The sequence below is a fragment of the Delphinus delphis genome, chromosome 15 (assembly GCF_949987515.2).
Source record: "Delphinus delphis chromosome 15, mDelDel1.2, whole genome shotgun sequence".
Classification (NCBI taxonomy): domain Eukaryota; kingdom Metazoa; phylum Chordata; class Mammalia; order Artiodactyla; family Delphinidae; genus Delphinus; species Delphinus delphis.
In genome coordinates, this window is record NC_082697.1 from 83572946 (window position 1) to 83588414 (window position 15469).

General features: G+C 54.6%; 1 protein-coding gene across 2 annotated transcripts; it reads left to right on the top strand.

Annotated features, from left to right (window-relative positions):
• The first annotated feature begins 7651 nt into the window (after positions 1-7651).
• ZNF853 (zinc finger protein 853) lies at positions 7652-15115 on the top strand. 2 transcript variants are annotated; one of them, XM_060032462.1, is made up of 3 exons: positions 7652-8315; positions 9102-9224; positions 11771-15115. In XM_060032462.1, the coding sequence occupies exons 2-3, from the start codon at positions 9140-9142 to the stop codon at positions 13777-13779; spliced, it is 2094 nt and encodes a 697-aa protein (XP_059888445.1). In that variant the 5' UTR covers positions 7652-8315; positions 9102-9139; the 3' UTR covers positions 13780-15115. The 2 variants fall into 2 exon arrangements, with proteins under 2 accessions (XP_059888445.1, XP_059888443.1); XM_060032460.1 differs by having other exon boundaries at positions 9107-9224.
• The last annotated feature ends 354 nt before the right edge of the window (positions 15116-15469 follow it).

Sequence of the window (15469 nt, forward strand, 5' to 3'; positions counted from 1 at the left end):
GACCCGAAGTCCTTATGATGACACTTGTGCCCTGGATCTTGACATGCCTAAACATGGTATCTATACCCTGGGCTTCTAAATTATGAGTCAATAGATGCTTCCCAACTTTTTTCCTCAAACCAGTTCGGGGTGATTTTCTTTTACCAGCAGCCGAGAGATTCCTGATGAATTCACAAATACATATACCTGTGGATTTTTATAAGAAACATCTGGAAAACTGTGTTCCTAGCTGTTAAGAGGGGTTGTCTCTGGAGGTTGGGATTTTAGGAGAGTTAAACTTTTTTTTTGGCCACGCCACGCGGCATGTGGGATCCTAGTTCCCGGACCAGGTATCCAACCCAGGCCCTGATAGTGAGAGCACCGAGTCCTAACCACTGGACTGCCAGGGAATTCCCTAAACTTTCTACATTATGGCTTTGCTGTCCCACATGGAAACCTGTAGCCAATGTGGCAGCTGAGGAGCCCTTGAAATGTGCCCAAATGGAGATGCGCTGTGCGTGCAGAAGACATATATAAAAAGAACGTAAAAGTTCTCATTCATAATTTAAAAAATCAATTACACGTTGAAATGATACTATTTTGGATAGATTGGGTTAAATATTACTAAAATTAATTTCACCTGTTTCTTTTTACCCCTCTCAACGTGGCTACAAATTTTTTTCCAATGACTTTTATGGCTTGCATTTGGCATCACACTTCTATTAGGGCTGGTAGAGAGAGCACATGAAAGCCAACCTGTAAATCTTTGCTGAATGGATATCACGTTTAAAGTGTTTGCAACATGCAGTATTAACTTTGCGATCAGATCAAGAAAATAAAGTTGAGAAATGTTTAACGCAGTTGCTAGTATTTGCGTGGTGACCCCAGTTGCACCTCAGCCCCTGGGATTTTACGTCACCTGCTGGACTAGGAATTAAGTTGGTGGAATGATCAAGAGCGTGGGCTTTAGAATTCCACAGACCAGGATCTGACCCCAGCTCGCCCTTTGTGGCCTTGGAGGAGTTCATTTAATCCTCTGAGCCCTGGTGTTTTCAGCCACCAAATGGGGCGAAACACGCTTTCCTCCATAGGTGTAGCTTGACTAAGGCGTTTGAAAGGAGAACTTCTGCCCCTTTGTTCCCTGGGCTTGAGCTACCACCACCAAGCCCTAAGGTGCAGTTTCCCTCCTAACTTTGTGGAGCTGAGATTGCTGGCTGTCCGCCAAATCCATTTTCTCCTTCCACCGAAATTAGGTGGTAGCTGAACACACCACTAGATCCCTTTTCCCCCCTGCCTCCCTGGCACGTGATCCCTGTGCCTCGGGCAATGTAGATTGGATAGCCAAACTGAGCTGAGCCATTCAGAGTCTTTCCTAGGAGTTTAGATGTGGCGGCCAAGAACATATGCCTCCCAGGTCTCCTGCTCTGGGAGCAGAGCTGACTTACAGCCCCAATCCGATTTTAAACTCAGAACCAGGCAAGCACCTCAGTTCCAGTTCTCTGAGAGTGAACATCGGGGGATGGGAGGGTGGGGGGTTGGACCTGGGGAAGCGATGCCTGACATTTGCCCACTGGTCACCACCATGCACGCTTTACACACGCCCTGGGCAGTCGGTGCTGCCCCCTCATCGGTCACTCTTCCCCAGAGCATATTCTGGACCTTCTCCATCGTCCCCAGCTGGAGATGCAACTTCCTGCAGCCCCAGAGTTGCCATCTGGGTGCAAGTCTGTCACATTCCACTCCCCCTCCAGGCCTGTGTAATTTCCTTTCTGTCTTTCCTTCTCTCTGATTCTTTTGCACACAGTCTCTGCCTCTCTCAGGAAAGAGAAAACCAAAAGCACCCATCCACCAGATTTTAGAAACTGGAACACAGATGACCTAGTGGACGTGACTTAGCAGAGTGGAGAAAGCTGAAAGCTAAGCTGTCAGAGGCAGAAGCCGAGAAGCAGCCACCTGAGCTCCGCAGACCCCCAGAAAGCCTGCAGAATCCAAGGCTTCCTAAAAACAGGAAGATGGGTACAAAGTACTAAAAGGAGCCAGTGGGCCCCCAGACCTCACCTCCCACTTTGTATCCAGCTAAGAGACCCCTCCTCCTCCACCCTGGCAGAAGCCTGAGACCAAATAGGCTCTGATTTGGGGAACACCGGGCAGAGCCAAGGCAGGGAGAGTTCATCTTGAAAGCAGGGGGATTTGATGAAATCTGCTTTGCGTAATATGAGAATCCTCTTTTCCCTGTTAGGCTCGTAGAATGCTCATGATCGAGTTACTTCTCCAGGCTAGAGCTTAAATGAGTCCTTTCTAGAAAAACTGAGTGGCCTAAGAGAAAGTACTAACAGGTGTTTGAGGACACCCCTCCCCCGGTGAAGTTCTCCAGTTGTTCAATTCCCTCTCTTGTATGCAGAGTGACTCACTCCACGCATATGACTGAACAACCCAGGGTCACCTGGCATGCTAGGAAACCCTCCAACAGGAGAGACAAAACAAACACATTAAAAAACAAACAACAAAAGGAACTGCAGCAAACAAAGATGACAGAGGGAGCAGGAACAAAGTTAACTGTTCAGAGAGATGAGAGCAAGTATTGTAATCATGAAACAAGAACAGCAAGTATGAGAAAAGCAACAGCTTGAGAATAAGAAAGTGCTGGGAAATTGAAGACAGGATAGCAGAAATAAAAACATTCAACAAAAAGCTTAGAAGAAAATGAAGAGAACATCCTCTAGATCTGGGCTCTAGAAAGTGCACTGAGTTTAAGTGATGAAAAATGGAAGAGGAGTTAAAATGACTTGAGAGGATTAGAACAGAAGGTCCAATATCTTTTTTAATATATAAATTTATTTATTTTATTTATTTATTTGGCTGTGTTGGGTCTTTGTTGCTGCATACAGGCTTTCTCTAGTTGCGGCCAGCGGGGACTACTCTTCATTACGGTGCATGGGCTTCTCATTGCGGTGGCTTCTCTGGTTGTGGAGCACGGGCTCTAGGCGCGTGGGCTTCAGTAGTTGTGGCACATGGGCTCAGTAGTTGTGGCTCATGGGCTCTAAAGCGCAGGCTCAGTAGCTGTGGCACACAGGCTTAGTTGCTCCGCGGCATGTGGGATCTTCCCCAACCAGGGCTTGAACCTATGTCCCCTGCATTGGTAGGCGGATTCTTAACCACTGCGCCACCAGGGAAGTCCAGAAGGTCCAATATTTGAATAATCAAAATTCTGGAAAAGGAGAAAAGAAAGCAGAAGGGGGACATTATCAAATAAATAACTCAAATTCATTTCTCAGAACAGAAAAACATGAGTTTCCAGATTGAAATAGCTGCTTGAGTGTCCATTATGGAATTTCAGGATACAGGTTATAAAAAAAAAAAAGATTTACAAGGTTCCAAAGAGAAAATACCAGTCACATGCAAAGGATCAGGTATCAAAATGGCCCTGGACATCCCCAGTAGCAATACTGGAAGCCAAAAGGCAATGAAGCAGTGTCTTTCAAATTTTGAGAAACAATTGCCAATCTGTAATCCATACTCAGTCACATGAGAATGAAGGTTTTTGCACATGAGGGTTCCCCAAAATTTACTTGCCATATACTTTTTCTGCTGCAAGACTTCAAACTACATTTCCCAGACTCCCTTGTCTTGACCTCAGGCTAGATTCTATTATACTAGTGAGATGCACTAATGAGAGATGGAAGAGAAGACATTTCCTGTTTCTGGTGGTGCCTTCACCAGTGGCTGGTGGGTCTGGGCTCATGAAATTGCTTTGGACTCACAGTTCCAACAGTGGGTACAACAGGCTTGATGACACTGCTCCCTGAAATATTGTTTTTCCCCTTTGCTCCTCCAGCCCCGAGGGCACTAATTTCTGGGTGGTCTCATCTTCCCTCTTTGTAATACTGAAGCCCTTTTAACATGTTTGTACCATTTTCCTGTATTAAATGTTATGTTTAATTACTTGAGAATTCTGCTGTTTTCCTGAATGGATTTTCCAGGCCTTGGGCTGACTGAGATTCCACTCTTGTAGTTGTACCATCTGGAACACATCTCCACCAAGGCCACACGGCAGCAGAGGAGTGAGATGGAGGAAGCACACCAGCTCATAAGAGCTTTGTCTTAGAAGTAGCATATGTCACTTCCTTTCATAGTCCCTTGGCCAAGTTATTCATTTAACCCCAATTTAACTGCATGGAATGCTTGGAAATATAGGGGAGCTCTTGGAATATTTGTCGAGCACAAAATGTCTCTACTACAATGAGAAAGAGAAAGACGTGGTATGAGGAAACAGAATGATGCAAGAGAGAGAGAGAGAGAGAGAGAGAGAGAGAGAGAGGCAAAGGAAAGTCCCAGATTGATGGCAGTGGAGAGTCCCAGGCTGATGGCAGCAGCCCTGAGGGCAACCTGCCCAATTTGGATCCCAAGGAAGGAGGCTCCAGAAGGGATGTCTCTGGAAACAAAATGAAACAAATAGATTTTCTGACCAGTTTCACCAGGTGGAAAGTTGGGTTGAGAGGCATGTATAGAGCTGAAGGAAGATGTGAGGAGACCTAACTGTTGATTCTAAGAATGAATCAAAGAAATTTAAGAGAGAAAGAGAGAAGGAGTGATTAATTCCAGGAAGAACCAAGAGTTGTATAAGAAGGAAACTAAGAAAAATAATTCACTAGGCTGAGCAGTGAACAACATTTGCATAGATATAATTATGGAAACAGTAAACATGGATTTACCAAAACTGATAAAATTGTGTTGAGAGGTGTGGTACTGCACTGCAATTCTGATACTGACCACCAGAGTTGGCACAGACTCCACAAGTTAAGGACATGATCCCTAACAAGACTGCCCTGACCTCAGATATCCACTGCAAGTTTGCAGTTTCCCAGGCCACCTACACTTCTGACCAACTGGCTGCAAATTCAGGGGTTCCTATGACCCACTCGGGTTCAATAATGCACTAGGTCAACTCACAGAATTCAGGAAAGCACTATACTTATGATTACAGTTTTATTATAAAGGATACAAATCAGGACCAGACATGGGCCATGAAGGGACCCAAGGTCTGGGAGAGTCTTGAATATGGAGCGCTCTGTATCCTCTCTCTGTGGAATCAGAATGCATCCCACTCCTCTGATTATCACCAACCAGGAAGCTCAGCTGAGCTTGGTGTCCAGAGATTTTATTGGGGTTTCATTACTTAGGCATGATTGACTGAATCATTGGCCACGAGACTGACTTCAATCTCCAGCTCCCCACCTTCTCCCCAGAGGTTGGGTTGATATCACTGGCTCAAAGCCCCAATTACAGAATCACATAGTTGGTCTTCAGGGTATGACTAGCACCCACCCTGAAGCTCTCCGGGGGTCCAGCAGGAATAACAAAGGCATTCCTATCACCGGAGGAAATGCCTAGGGTTTGAAGCTGTTTTCCGGAAAACGGGATAAACACCAGACAAATGATTGGACAACAGGAGGATGAGAGGGAAAGTATGCATGTGTCTGTGTGGTTTAAAGAGTTAAATCTGCACCTTCCAAAGTGGGATGTCAATAGATACCATCTAAACTGGAAAAATCAAGTAATAGCATTAGAAGCATGTTATTTAGAAATATGGCAAGAGATATTAGAAGCAATGAGAGTGGACTCAGAAGTGAGGAGATACTTTCCTTGTTGCTACAGATTTTGTAGAACTATTTGACTTACACAGCTCGGTACGTGTGTTACCTTGATAAAAAAAAAAAAAATCAAAGGGAGGGAATTCCCTGGCAGTCCATTAGGACTCCATGCTTCCACTGCAGGGGGCACAGGTTCGATCCCTGATTGGGGATCCTGCATGCCCTAAGGCGCGGCCAAAAAAAAAAAAAAATTAAAGGGAAAATGAGGAAGAAAGGGAAAGGGTGGCTGTGGTTGAGCCAGTGCTCAGGTATGGACCAGAGAAATGATGCTCTTAGGGAGAGAACTGCTGACCTGGGAAGACACCTTACTGCAGGTTTGCAGGATGTAAAGGTGAGCAAGGAGCCTGTGGTAGGAAGCAGAGCCTGAAAAGGCAGCAGATCAGGAGGAAGGGGGAACCAAGGGTGTTCTCCCAGCAGCCACCAGAGAGATGTCCACAGCTGCCTAGAGGTGGAATGAGATGAGAGATCCAGTGACATGGAGGTCCCTGGTGACAGGAGGGAGCTATCTGGGTGGAGTGATGGGGCAGAGGCAAGGCTGCAGAGAGGGAAGGAGGGACAGGCTAATGGGGATGTGGATGGAACTATTATGGGTCATCTTTCCGGGAAGTTTGGGCACCCAGGGCAGGAGAGAGGTGATTGTATGTTTTTAAGATGAGAGAGCCACGAGAGTGAGTAAATGCTGTTGGAAAGCAGCCAGCCGCGGGGGAGGTTAAAGATTCAAGGGGTGAGTGGAGCCTCTGGGTGTGAGGTCTCCCAAGAGGCAGGAGAAGGCAGAGACAGCTGTGCCCTCAGCCCCTCCCAGGGGAGCGGAAGGTGCACACCTGCCCTGTGCAGGAGGGGGATGCTCACTTATCCTCAGACACCCGGCTAGTGGGGTGCAGTCCCCACCCCACAGATGGAAGGCAATGATTGGCCTCATTCTATGGCTGGAAGAAGTCCCTGGGAACCCGGATTTTTCTGTCTCCAAAGCTAGGCTCTTACTGCGCTTGTTCTGCGGAGGAGGAAGATGTGGCCCTGCCCACTGGAGCTCCTAGTCTGAGGTGAAGCTGCCAGACAGAGTACAGGCAGTTCAGACAAGGGCCAGAGGGGAAGCCCCAAACGCCATTGCCTGAAGGGCCAGGAAGAATCCAGAAATGGAACAAGGGGGCCACACGTGTGGCAGCTATGTGAGCATGGAGACAGTAAGGAGGGGAGGGGGCTGTGACCACATGAGGGCTCGTGTCCCCCTCCAGCGGGGCATTCCCATAATCCACCCAGGAGCAGCTCCCTATGGCCAGCTCTTTGGGTTTTCAGAGAACTGGAGTATCCCGATTTCAGGGTGAACTCATCTCCAGATCAGAGAGACAGTGCAGTAAAGGGAAGGGATATTGAGATGGAGGGACCCCTGACCAGCCGGGAAGTGGCTAGGCACGTCCAGGGAGGCCGCTGCCAGGTGCTGCTGGGGTGGGGACTGGGGAAGGCAGAGGGCGGGGGTGGGGCAGGGGGCCTTGTGCACAGAGGAAGCGAGCAGGGGGCGCAGAGAGGGACGAGCTGACCAGGGTGGCCCCTACGACGCCATCTGGTCCTTTGGGACCCACGCCCACCGTCCTGGCTGCAACACTCCCCGCCCCCTCAGGCCTGTCCTCGCCACTCCAGGGTCCAGGACCGGAGGTCCAAGGGGAGGAGGGGGAGGCCTCTTCAGGTGGCCCGGGGTGGGGCTTCACTAACTGAGTGTCATCTAATTGAGTGCTAATTAAGCCCAATTTGTACCCTGGCCAGGGGCGCCCTGAGGCCGTCCCTGTCGTTCACGGGGCGGCAGGGCCCCAGCTGGGAGCCTCCCGCTACACTCCTGCGGCGACAGTCGCCAACCCCGGCGCGGACGCGCGCACCCAGGGATGCGGCCGGGCGAGTGGCCGGGCGGGGAAGGGTTAAGCCCACCGAGCTCGCGGCTGCCTAGAGCGGCGGCGGCGGCGGCGGTGGCGGCGGCGGCAGCGGGGGCCGGGGCGCGGGGCCGCGCGGGCGGCGGGCGGGGGACAGGATGCGGATGCCGGGGGGACTTCCTGTGCCGGCCCCCGCCGCCCCCGCCCCCGGCCCGGCCGCTGCCCGCACGGACGCACGGCCGGCGGGTCGCACGCTCGGGCGGGCGGGCGAGCGAACGGGGACCCCGGCCCGGCCGTGGCGCCCGCCGCCCGCGGGGCCCGGCCCAGGCTGCCCGCCCGCGGGCTCCCGGCACCTGTGGCGGCAGGCGGACCCCGGCCGGGCCCGCGCTGCCCCGGGCTGAAAAGACACCGGTGGCACCCGGCCCCGCCGACCTCGGGCTGGGTCGTCCACCGGGGCCGCCCTCGGGGCCGCCCCGTAGCCCTCGGCGCCCGCGATGGTCCCGCACGGCCGGCCCTGAGCCCCGCGCTGGTTGGGGGCTCGGCCTCCTCCAGCCCCCACCCCAGGGAGACGACACCAACTTCTGCTCTTGAACTCCGCTCTGCCCGCTTCTTTTGGCCCAGCGCGACCTCGGCAACCCAGACCGCGGCCGACCCTCCTGAGTGCCCAGAAAGGCCCCCGGGCGGCCTGGCGCCTCCCCGGCTCCTTCTGGATGGAGGCTTCTCAGGAAGGTGCTGGCTGAACGCTTGGGCCTTCACCTTCCAGCCCCTGCTGACCACACCTCCCCTAGTGCAGAGGCTGCGTGAGGAGCAGGAAATGCTGTACCAGGTGAGGCCCAGTGGGTAGGACAGCAGGGTGAACCTAGGGACGCTTCTCTGAAGAGGCTTTGGACTGGATTCTGCAGGGCTAGGGAGACCTGGAGTCACCCTGTTAGGAGGGGAGGGAGGACTGGACATGGGCACACCTCTGCAGGGGCCAAGGTGGACGCGGGAGAGAGGCGGGGAGCCCTCCAGACCTCAGGACTGCCTGGGCACAGGGCCAGACAGGCAGCCCGCCAGTTCCGTGGGTCGTGGTACCCTGGAAACCTGCCTTCCTGGGAGCTGAGGTGGCACCTGGACCGACCCACATGGCCTGGAACCGCTGGTCTGCTGGCGGCCTGGGAAGGTGGGGTGAACCCCCCCAGCAGCCTGGGAGGCAGGAGGCCAGGGAATTGAACAGACTTGTCACTGCTTGGAAGGGGGCTAGGGGAGTGTGAGATGGACAAGTCTCTCTTTTTTTCTGCAGACTTCCCCAAATGTCCCTTCTGGGAGTGCAGCTAGCCACCTTAGTATCGTCCCTCAGTGACGCACAGCTGCATGGGCTGCCCCGGCTGTGGGGCTGAATGCGGGCCCTGCACAAAGTCTGGAGAGGCAGGACTCCTTGTGCAGGCGAACGGGCTGGGGATCCAAGCCTCTAGGCCACCCCTGCTCATCCCTTTCCTGGTTGTGGACCACACGGTCCTTCTTTCTAGCAGGGGTGAGCTGCCAGCTCTGGGGGTCGTCAAGGGAGTTGGTGCCCCTGGGCCCGGGGCTCACAGCGCTCCTACGCATCTGAACAGCTTCCTTCCTTCCTCAGCACAGCGGGCTCCCTGGGATCTCCGTCTGACTGCCAGGATGGAGGTAGGGCCGGCAACCAAGACCTTCGTGCTCGAGCTGCGGTGTCTTGAAGATGGGGGCTCAAGGCCTGACACCCTCTCAGGTGAGGGGCTGGGGGCGGGGGGCCTCTGACGTCCTAAACCAGGAGATGGTCCTCAGGTCCCCAGCGAGGATCCTTTGACAGAACGCAGGCCTGCCACAGCTGGGAGGGAGCCCTGAGTGCTGGCGGGCGGCCTGCTGTCTGGAGGGGCACCCACCTGGCAGTTCCGGGGTGTGGAGGGCAGACTGCACCCACTCACGTCGGCAGGTTCACATCGAGAGAGCAGGTGGCTCGGGCTGCAGTCTTGCTGGTGAGGGCTGCCTGGCAGTGCAGACGTTCTCAGCCCCTGCCCCGGACCTGTATAAGTGCTGGCTGGGACCCTCTGCTGTTTCCCCAGGGCTCACACAGCCTCCATTTTCCTCCCACTTGTCCCTGGCTCCAGACTCAAGGTCCCAGATTGAATTCAGCGGCAGAGGCGCCCTCTTGTCATTGGCCGCGTGGCTTTTCTTTGGCCTCTGCTTCCATCCAGCTTTCTCTCCCCTCTTGCCCAGAAGCAACTGTGGCCCTGCAGAACCTTCCAAGACCCCGTCTCTCTCTGGGACCTGCTCTGGGCGAATCTTTCCATGGTGGCCACACTCGTGGGACTCAACTCCCCACTCTGGGCTTCGAGGGTGCTGAGTGAGGGGCTGGGGCAGGGTTGAACAGAGCATGAAAAGGACCAAGGGAACTGGAGGGGTTGGATGGGGATGTGTGGACTTAACTAGGACTCTTGGCTTTTTTTTTTTTTTTTTTTGCCCGTGCCGCGCAACTTGCAAGATCTTAGTTCCCTGGCCAGGGATTGAACCCGCACCCTCAGCAGTGAAAGCTCCGAGTCCTAACCTCTGGACCGCCAGGGAATTCCCAGGACTCTTTTGGCTTAAATATTTAACTGACAAAAATCTCACGAGAGCAGACACATCAGGTGACACTTAAGTATACATTTACTACAGCATTGTTGTTAACAATGTTTAAAATGCCAGAAGAAGTCCGGAGTGGCCATATGGCCAAGCACTGTCCTAGAAATGAGAGGACCCACACAGAGGCGTGCTGTGTCCCTGCTGCACCCAGAGGTGGTGGGAGAAGGGAGTGTCCATGTGAGTGTCGATTTGCCGAGAAAACAGGTTTTCATGGCTGTCTTCCCTCCTTTCCCGCATACTCCCACCTGATGTGAGTGTATAGGAAAAATGCGTTCACTGATCCGTTGGTCTAAGCAAAGGTTATTGGGAATAGTTTCCTAAAAGGGAATTATTTACATGTAGATATCCCTTGGCTTTATTAATTCAATATTATTTATTATTCAATATATTCCTGGAAAAGTAGCCAGAAAGCAAAATTTACAAAATCAAATCTCTACTTTCCATTACAAAATTGAAAAGATGATATTGTATGAAGAACAGATGTTGAAATCAGACTTGGGAATGGAGAAAGCCTCTTCAGATTTTCTGATAACACAGCAGGAATGCTCAAAGTGAGAGACTGCGTGTGGGTTTTGTGAAACAGCAACGGAATGAGTCCTGTTTAGCTGAGCTTACACTGCGTCCTGTACCGTGCTGGGGCTGCTCATTTATCCCCTCTAATTCTCACGATTTCCCTGAAAGGGATTTGTCTTCTTTAGCAGATGGGGAAATTTAGGTTTCCAGAGGTTAAATAATTGGCCAGTTGCCATGTTGACTTGGGGCCGTGAGTTGGTCCTTTCCATCCCAGAATAACAATCTAAAACACTTCCAGCTTAAGGACTGTTTCAGTTGGAGCTAGTTATATCCTCAGTATTTCCGAACTGTTTGTTAGTTTTCAAACCCATTCCAAACCCACAGGGAGAGGGATTTTTCAAGCACCTGCTAGGGGTAATGTCAGGGGTCTTCCTGCTTCACTCATTAAGCTGTTGGTGTGGGTGTCACTAAGCTATGTTACAAGGAGGGCCCTGAACCTGCAGGAGGTTAGACAGCTGCTCACTGGTAGAGTTTTTCTGAACTGAGGACTTCCGACCTGGAAACCTCATGTTCTCTCTGACACTTTGGTGACTTTTAGAAACTGCCGCAGAAACACTTCCAGGCAGCCTTACAGAAATTCGTTATTATGTACAGAGGAGGTGAGTTCCTTTAATTTACGGTGTGACCTTAACTGAGGTCTGAGTTCAGCATGGGCCTGTGGCTTAGCCGTGGGAATGGCTGGTTCACTGTTTCCTACTGGATGGCAGTTAAGCCCAAAGGACTTCTCAGGGAGAGGTGCTGGGGAGCCACAGGCCCCCACGGTGTCACTGCCAAGGTCTGAGGCACGGAGCCTGTGTGGCAGAAGGCCCAGAGGAGAGGTCAGGGGCTGGGGTCCGGAGTGACGAGACCAGCTGTCCCTGGGGCACCTCTCCAAGCCAACTCCACACCTCTGGGCATTTCCGTTTCTACCATACCGCCACTGTCACTTGGTCCAGTGTTTTGGGGTCCCTTCTGAGGGCTCAGGAGTGTATGGTACAGTGACTGTACATGGGGCAGAATAAGGGGGGAGATCCTGGGAGTCTGGATCGGAGAGCTGCCTGTAGATCTTTCTCTCCTGGCTTCCTGCCATTTCCGCTACAGGTGGCAGCGGTGGGAGTGAGAGTCAGGAGGAGGAAGAGGCTCAGGAGAGGAGCAGTAGCCCACCGCAGCCAGCAGTCTCAGCCCCGAGGGGGGCCGGTGCAACCGCTGAGGGAGCCCCGCCAGAACAGCAGGAGTTGCAACCCCGACAGTTAGAACAGCAGCCAGAGCTGCAGCAGCAGCCACAGCAGGAGCAGCGGCAACAGCTGCAGCCACGAGACGAAGGGTCAGGACCTCAGCCAAGCTCGCAGCAGCAACAGCAGCAGCAGGGCGGGCAAGAGCGGCTGCCTCGACCACAGCCGGAAAACCCCCAACCTGTGCGACAGGAGCCCCTGAAACCACAGCCGCAGCTGATGCAACAGCAGAAGCAGCCACAGGAGCAGCACATGCAAGAGCACCAGCTGTCACAGCAACAGCAGGAACAGCTCCAGCAGCAGCAAGATGGGCAGCAGCAGCTGCCTCGGCAGCAGCAGCTGCCTCGGCAGCAGCAGGAACTACAGGAAAATCCCCAATCTGTGCACTATGAGCAGCGGAAACCACAGCCGCAGCGGCTGCAACAGCAGGAACAACCACAGGAGCGGCAAGTGCAGGAACAGCAGCTGTCACAGCAACAGCGGGAACAGTTACAATCACAGCAGCTGCCACCGCAGCAGCAGTTACAGCAGGAACAGTCACAGCTGCAGCAGCAGCAACAGTTACAGCTGCAGCAGCAACAGTTACAGCAGCAGCAGCAGCTTCAGCAGCAGCAGTTACAGCTGCAGCAGCAGGAACAGTTGCAGCAGCTGCAGCAGCAACAGTTACAGCAGCAGCGGCTGTTGCAGCAGCAGCAAGAACAGTTACAGCAGCAGCTGTTGCAGCAGCAGCAAGAGCAGTTGCAGCTATTGCAGCAGCAGCAAGAACAGTTACAGCAGCAGCTGCTGCAGCAGCAACAGTTACAGCAGCAGCAGCTGCTGCAGCAGCAGCAAGAACAGTTGCAACAGCAGCAGCTGCAGCCCCGGCCGCTGGAGCCAGAGGAGGAGGAGGAAGAGGTGGAGCTGGAGCTCATGCCGGTGGACTTGGGGTCGGAGCAGGAGCTGGAGCGGCAGCGGCAGGAGCTGGAGCGGCAGCAGGAGCAGCGGCAGCTGCAGCTCAAACTGCAGGAGCAACTGCAGCAGCTGGAGAAGCAGCTGGAGCAGCAGCAGCAGCTGGAGGAGCAGCAGGAGGTGCAGCTGGAGCTGACCCCGGTGGAGCTGGGGGCCCAGCCGCCGGAGCTGCAGCTGGAGCTGACCCCAGTGCCGTCGGAGCTGCAGCTGGAGCTGGTGCCCGCCGCGGGGGGCGGCGGTGCCGCCGTCCCGGGGACGCCCGCCGCGGTCGTGGTGGCGCCCCCGGGCTACGTGGTGCTGCAGGAGCTCATGGTGTTGCCGGCCGTGTCGGCGCCCTCGGTGGTGGCCATCCCGGGCCCGGCGGGCAGCGCGGCCCTGACGCCGGCCCGGCAGCGGCGGCGGCGGCGCGCCCGGGACCGGCCGACCATCTGCGGGGAGTGCGGCAAGGGCTTCAGCCGCAGCACGGACCTCGTGCGGCACCAGGCCACGCACACGGGCGAGCGGCCCCACCGCTGCGGCGAGTGCGGCAAGAGCTTCTCGCAGCACTCGAATTTGGTGACGCACCAGCGCATCCACACGGGCGAGAAGCCCTACGCGTGCCCGTACTGCGCCAAGCGCTTCAGCGAGAGCTCGGCGCTCGTGCAGCACCAGCGCACGCACACGGGCGAGCGGCCCTACGCCTGCGGCGACTGCGGCAAGCGCTTCAGCGTCTCGTCCAACCTGCTGCGCCACCGCCGCACGCACTCGGGCGAGCGGCCTTACGTGTGCGAGGACTGCGGCGAGCGCTTCCGCCACAAGGTGCAGATCCGCCGCCACGAGCGCCAGCTGCACGGCGCCGGCCGCTCCCGGGGCCTGGGTCTGCTCCGCGGCGCGCGCGCGGCCGCCGGCGGGGCCCCGCGCGCCGAGCAGGCTGCGGACAAGGCGCCGTGACCCCGGGCGGGGGCCGAGGTCGGGGAGGGCGCCGCTCTCCCTGTCCCCCACCCAGGAAGCTCAGCGCCCGCTAGGACGTCTTGACCCAGTTCCGGGGTCTCGGGACGTCCTGGAATATCGCCGGGAAAAGGCTACCATCCTTCTACCGCGTCAACCGAGTGGTCGGACGGGTTCACCCTCAGAAACACTCCACAGGAGGAAGTCGACGAGGCTAAAACAGCACGGATGTGGCACATCAGTACAAACAGCACACGGTTCAGATTCGGCATCGGGTACCGATGGGTGAGAAGTCGGTCAGGGAAGCCTCCCTGGGAAAATTGGACTTACTGGAGGTGAGAGCCGCAGGGGAGAAATTCCAATGACAAGACGAGACAGTGGGTGACATTCGACAGAGCTCGAACACTAACCAGGGAGTCCGATATACGTGGTACAACGCACGTGAAAAGGACTTGGTCCTGGTGAAAATTATTTCATGGGAAAAAAAGGAAATGTATCTGCACTACGTAGAAAACTGATCAAGGCATTAAGTTGTCCTCAATGGCATTTGCCTTGAAAATACTTCCTAGAATGAAAATTCATCAGGGTGGATAAAATCCTGATTAAAATGTTTGTGTTCATAAACACAGGGTCCGAGTGTCCGCTGGGTCAATGTGCAAACGCCAGGAAGTCCACTCTGGGTGAAGGTGAAACCTTCCCTCCAGGGCCACCCAGGCAAGCCTCAGGCCGGCTCTAGGCCTCTTTGCTTCCGTGTTCCCATGCCCACAGCCGCTCCCTAATGCCTCTTGAGTAGAAAAGCCTGGGGCTGAAGCAGAGGGCATTCTGGGAGTGCTGTCCAAGGTCCTAAGGGGTGGTCCCTCCATCCTTCCCAAAGAGCTCCGGGTAGCCCCACCCTAGCCTCCCTTCTCAGATGCCCGTCCAGGGACTGAGGCTGTGGGGTCGGGGCCTTGAGACGCAGCGGCAGGTTCTCCCGGGCCGGGCTGTGCAGAGGGCTGGCCCGAGTAGACCCTGCCTCATCGCCGGGAGTCAGAGGGAGAATGTCAGGGACAGGGATTGGAGGCAACACAAATGCTCTTTATGACAGTTTTGTAAGCATCTGGGGCTCAGTCAAAGCAGCAGCAACGTGATGCCTTGTGGGAAGGCAGGATGATGCCGGGGCGGGGGGGCACCCGCCACCTCAGGCCCCCAAGCCCTTCCTGCTCTCGACTCCCCCATCTGGCTACTTAGATTCTGCCCTGCTGTCCTCCCTGCTTCTCCTTTACTAACAGAGCCTGCTACGTTTTACAGATGTGTTGGTAAGTGAGAAACAAACAACGAAAAATAAATTAAAATGAGGAAATACATTGTCCTGCCTGTGTTTTCACCTCTGGGTTTCATGGGGCTTCATTTCTCCGGCACATTTTCCTGGTCGCTCTAGAAACAAGGGACTTAGTATTCAGGCCCGTGCCCAGTGCCCCTCACCCTAGAGCCATCCTTGTAGCCTGAGACCCTTGGTGGGGGATGGGCTCATTCAGTAAAACCCTCCTGGGAGGGATGAGGACCAGAGAGTGGACGCTGGAGGAAGCCAGTTTTGGCGTCTCCATGGCCTTAATAAATCACGCACACGTAGACCCTTGTTTCAAGGTCTGCTCCTGGGGAGCCCACCTTAAGACTGACGGTGTTGACAGCGGTCTTAGCAAGTGGAGTCTAAAGT

Coding starts and splice junctions, on each gene's coding strand:
- ZNF853 (XM_060032460.1), top strand. Junction 9,225..11,770: donor AAGGCCTGACACCCTCTCAG/GTGAGGGGCTGG, acceptor TTTCCGCTACAG/GTGGCAGCGGTGGGAGTGAG.